The 4,639-nt window shown below is 41.8% G+C and overlaps 2 protein-coding genes across 2 annotated transcripts in view; one reads left to right on the plus strand and one right to left on the minus strand.

Annotated features, from left to right (window-relative positions):
- The window catches only part of rrp8 (ribosomal RNA processing 8), a 5,895-nt gene extending 4,009 nt beyond the window's left edge, over positions 1-1,886 (plus strand). Inside the window, exons 4-7 of the mRNA XM_017416255.3 lie at positions 756-885; positions 963-1,069; positions 1,148-1,244; positions 1,699-1,886. Of these exons, the coding sequence (XP_017271744.1) occupies positions 756-885; positions 963-1,069; positions 1,148-1,244; positions 1,699-1,812 (448 nt within the window). The 3' untranslated portion in view covers positions 1,813-1,886. The remainder of the gene's footprint in view (positions 1-755; positions 886-962; positions 1,070-1,147; positions 1,245-1,698) is intronic.
- Positions 1,887-2,052: 166 nt separating this feature from the next.
- si:ch211-149e23.4 overlaps positions 2,053-4,639 on the minus strand; it is a 14,894-nt gene continuing 12,307 nt past the window's right edge. Inside the window, exons 11-14 of the mRNA XM_017416254.3 lie at positions 4,211-4,359; positions 4,017-4,092; positions 2,359-2,386; positions 2,053-2,268 (exon numbers count right to left, since the gene is read on the minus strand). Coding sequence (XP_017271743.2) covers positions 2,125-2,268; positions 2,359-2,386; positions 4,017-4,092; positions 4,211-4,359 — 397 coding nt within the window. The 3' untranslated portion in view covers positions 2,053-2,124. The remainder of the gene's footprint in view (positions 2,269-2,358; positions 2,387-4,016; positions 4,093-4,210; positions 4,360-4,639) is intronic.

The raw sequence follows: 4,639 nt of genomic DNA on the forward strand, positions 1-4,639 counted from the left end.
ATCCTACCACGTTCAAAGTCAGTGAGCTTTTTTGCTTTTGCCATCAGGAGGTCTTGACAGTGTAAAGACTTGACAGAAAATGACATGGAATCCAGAATTTTGCACAGCTTTTGGCTTTTAAAGACTATGGTCTTAAACTTTTGATCAGCTGAAAAAATCATGTTTGAGTGTAAATGCAGTTTTCAATTAATTCCCCGCTCAAAAGTTTTTGTCTCTTATGCTGATTTCTTCTTTTAACACCGTGAAGCTCTACTTGAAACCTTCTTAAGATCCAATAGTGCAAAATGCAAATTCTTGCAATTTTTTGACTGGTCTTAAGATTTTGATCAGGAGTGTATTTCATCCAGTCAGGATCAGAATACAGATCTATGCAGTGATTACCACAGAGAAATAAAATGCTGCAGCTTTGGCCTCTTCCCAGGACGGCTCCAAGTTGTCTCCTTGCATCTGGAGTCTCGAATGATTAGATGCTTCCTCGAGCCCATCGCAGATTCTTGTTAACATCATCACATATCTGCAGTAAAAAAAAATAAACACAGTATATCATTGTGCTGAGGACTTTCTGAAGCAGCGACGTGGGTGTTACTTTAATCAATGTTTTATTTTGCTGCTTCGAGGAAAGGAACTCGCTAGCGTCAGCGATTTGCACAGGGAGGGAAAACTTTTCCTGCGAAGTTAAAATCCACGCCTGGTTTTAGCTGATCCCTGTTAAAAAGTTGTTGTTTTTTTTTGTTTGTTTGTTTGATTTGTTGTAGACCTCCTTCTCTGGTGGTGGCAGACTTCGGCTGCGGGGATTGTAAAATAGCTCGCAGCGTGAAGAACAAAGTGCACAGCTTCGACCTGGCTGCCACCTGCGAGCTCGCCACCGTCTGTGACATGGCCCACGTGAGTGCCTCTCTGATCAGTGACCACTGAACAGTTCAATATGTTTCATTTTTAAGAAACACGACCTACCTGCGCAGGTGCCCCTTGGTGACGGCTCCGTGGACGTCGCCGTGTTTTGTCTCTCTCTCATGGGGACCAACTTGGCAGAATTCTTAGCTGAGGCCAATCGAGTTTTAAAGCTGGGGTAAAACAAGTAACGTTAACAACTCCTTCGGATGTTCAGTTTTCCGTATAAATAACGGGTTTTGTCCCGTTGTTGCAGGGGGATCCTGAAAATCGCAGAAGTAGCGAGTCGGTTTGAGAGCGAGCGGTCATTCATCACAGCGCTGGCACGGCTGGGATTCAAGATGACGTCCAAGGTGCGGCAACAAACATGACAGTATCTGGGACTGCATCGTTGTTTTTACATTTTAATGTGATCATATATTGTCACAGCTGTTTTATAATAAACCAATAAGCTCCGAAGCTAATAAAAAATAATATACATTGTTCACTTTTGAATCAAAAAGGCAGTGGATGTAAGACAAATGCTCCTGTGAAGTTGTGTTTCGTCATTTATTTTTCTTTTTGAGATGCCTCTTGGCACTCGCTGTGATTTGGTGGCTGCCAGCAGCTTGTTTTATCGTTTATAGCTTGCGGTGCAGTGGGCAGGAAACCACAGGTTGAGCAGAATATTCAGTGAATTGTTGGCAACAAACATGTTTGCAGAAAAAAAGTCAATCTTAAGAAGAGTTTGAGCATGTGAAGGCTGGTAGCCAACTTATTTTTACATGGTAACCTGAATAATTGATGTTTTGTTTTTTTTCCTTTTAGGACACAGAAAACAGTCATTTCTACTCCTTCGAATGTGTGAAGACAGGAAACGCTCCAAAAACTGTGAAGAAATTTGGACTGCAGTTGAAGCCCTGTTTGTACAAGAAACGATGATGTCGGCGGAAGGCTTACTAAGTGTTCACATGTACAAAATGTTTCTGTAAATCAATAGAACAGTTTGGATTTACTGTTTTCATTGTTTTTTTATTAACAGTGGGATGCAAATAAACATTTACAATTTTACAATATAAAAAAAAGTAACCCAAAGCAAAAGTTCGGCTGCAGATTCACCTCCTTTCTCAACCATCAGTGCTTTTTAATGCTTTATTGCAGCTAAGAGAATTTAAGCTTTCATTGGGAAATCTTGCTCTTTTTTTTTTTCCTAGAAAGCGTTGATATACAAAATCCTGTAAAGCCCGTCTGTCCTCACACTGTACTCTTGACGTCAATGACTATGGAGTAACTGGTGAGCTGAGCGTACTCGTTGCTGTCCTCCGCTCCTGGCTTCCTGACCTCAGGAGAGCCCGGCTCCTGCATGAGGCTGGTCAGGGCCGAGACGGACTCACGTCCCTGAATTACAAACAAGGAACACAAATGGCAGAATTCAGAAAGTTTTCTCAAAATAAACTATAAATGTGGAAATCAGATGTTTAAATGTACCTTGTAGGGTGTTTTGTTCTTTCTTTTGCTGTAAAACAAACCACAAAGGTTTAGAATTAATAATTATGTCGTGAAAACATTTTTGCCTCTCGCCACTAGATGGCACTGTTACATCGTTGTACAAACAACTCATCCAAGCCGGCAAGCTGAAGTGAATGCAGTGCATTCAATAGGAATATCAAATCACAGCAGTGAGAAGAAACTTATTCGGATATTACAATTTCCTGGATGACCTGCTGCTGTCAAAGAGTTCAGAGAACAGGAGGCGAGGGTCAGCGGGTTGATATTAGTCCCAAAATATCTCTCCTCTTGGGGAGTCATGTTTTCTTGCTCACTGAGTGACCGACCTTCCCAGTTTAGCCCGAGCAGACCGTTCCCTTGATACAAAGGGTAACGCTGCCAATCAAAGGCTGACGGAAACAAGTTGTGAACTACTTTTGTGCAGTCATATATAATATTAAAAAAAAACCAAATGATGTGTTTGGCCAAAAAGCTCCAGTTGTCAACATGCATTCTGGTGAATCCCCGTCAGGCTTTTTTGTGTTTTTCTGTCAACAGTGGAGCCCCGCTAGATCTTCATCCATGACCCGTTATGATTCAAAATGTGACGTTCCCTGACCTTGGAGTTCAACTTTAATAGTTTCCTCAGCTCTTTTTCTACCATCCCCTCTACCTGTCTGATCAACCTGGGGGTGCATTTCTTCTTGTGTCCACGTCCTGGGAGGTTGGCAGTCACATAAACCGTATACTTTTTAATAATATTGGTTACTGTGGTCACAGGGGGATGAGGCTTTCTGAGCTCCTCAGACAGCTCTCATCTTTGCTTTCTTTGCTCCATATTCATTCTGGTGCACACAACGACACCAAACCCAGTGGCATGTTGGCTTGAAACAGGCTGAATGTCTGATGAGAAGCTCGAAGGCACCTGTAAAACTAATTAAAGTCAAACACTTGGTTTGAAAGGCAAGAATTAATACTCTCTTTAAGGGCACCAACAAATCTGTCTGTTCTATTTCAGCAAAGACAGCAGATCATGTTTTTACTCCAACCACATAAAGGTATGCAGATTTACAGTAGACAATTGTTTTTTAACCGAATCACTTTTTAAGAGCAAGGAAGCATTGTTAAAATGAGCTGTGTCTGTATATTCAGTGAAAACCACAAATACTTTTAGGACTTTGACAGAAATCCCTTACCAGCTGTAAAAGTTTTGACTCACTGCCGTTTTCCAGCAAGCGTTAAGAAATGCACGAGTGGAATGTTTAAATTAACGTACGGGAGCTTGGATTTTATTTGAATAACAACGTCCAAAACCACTTAAACTTTCTCCCCTCCCTTCACCTTGGTGTTTCCAACATGGCAGTGAAGATTCTGGACCAGCTATCATGAAGAAGCTGCCAGAAGTAAAACTGCTAAAAGCCAAACTTGATTTTCACTGAAGAACAATTTCTCCCTGTGTACAAACAGCCCTGCGGTGGCAGAGGCACCTGTCTGCGTCAGCCACAGCCTTCCTGTTTGTGAATAGCTACACATGAGTGGTTGATGGTGAGTCGGGTTAACAATCCACACATCCTGTTTGTGTCGTACTGTATCGAACTGGCAGCGCTGCCTTGGTTTGCACGCACGTCACCTGCCAGGTCGGCACCTGGGGAACTCACCAGCACACGCAGAGGACGACGATGAGGAAGAGGAGGATGGCTAAGGCTGAAGAGATGCAGATCATGGATACCAGCACTGCAACACACACAGAGAACATGAAACCGCAGACAAATGTCTCGACAGAGCTGAAACTGTGAACACTCTCAGCGTGCAGATAGCATCAGTAAACCTGTCAGAGAACACAGGTACTTACTAAACTGTTCATCCTCGCACGTTACTTCCACCTGGATGTTGACGGAGGCTTTGTGGTGATGGAAAGAAGCCCAGCAGGTGTACAGGCCTTTAATCTGCCCGGAGAGGATCATTGCAGAACCATCCAGTGGAACAACTGAGCCATCACTCCTGAAACACAAGAGACTTTAAAACTCAGGTTCAACAGTTTGGAAAACCCTCATTTTTGTTGTACTATTAAGGGATGAAAATGTCAGAAAGGAATCTCATTTTCTATTTTTAATAAAGTGGAAGTTAAAGCTACAGGTGCTGGTCATAAAATTAGAATATCATGAAAAAGTAGATTGATTTCAGTAATTCCATTTAAAAAGTGAAACTTGTATATTATATTCATACATTACATACAAACTCATATATTTCAAATGTTTATTTCGTTTAATTTTGATGATTA

Source organism: Kryptolebias marmoratus, linkage group LG2 (genome assembly GCF_001649575.2).
Source record: "Kryptolebias marmoratus isolate JLee-2015 linkage group LG2, ASM164957v2, whole genome shotgun sequence".
Taxonomy (NCBI): domain Eukaryota; kingdom Metazoa; phylum Chordata; class Actinopteri; order Cyprinodontiformes; family Rivulidae; genus Kryptolebias; species Kryptolebias marmoratus.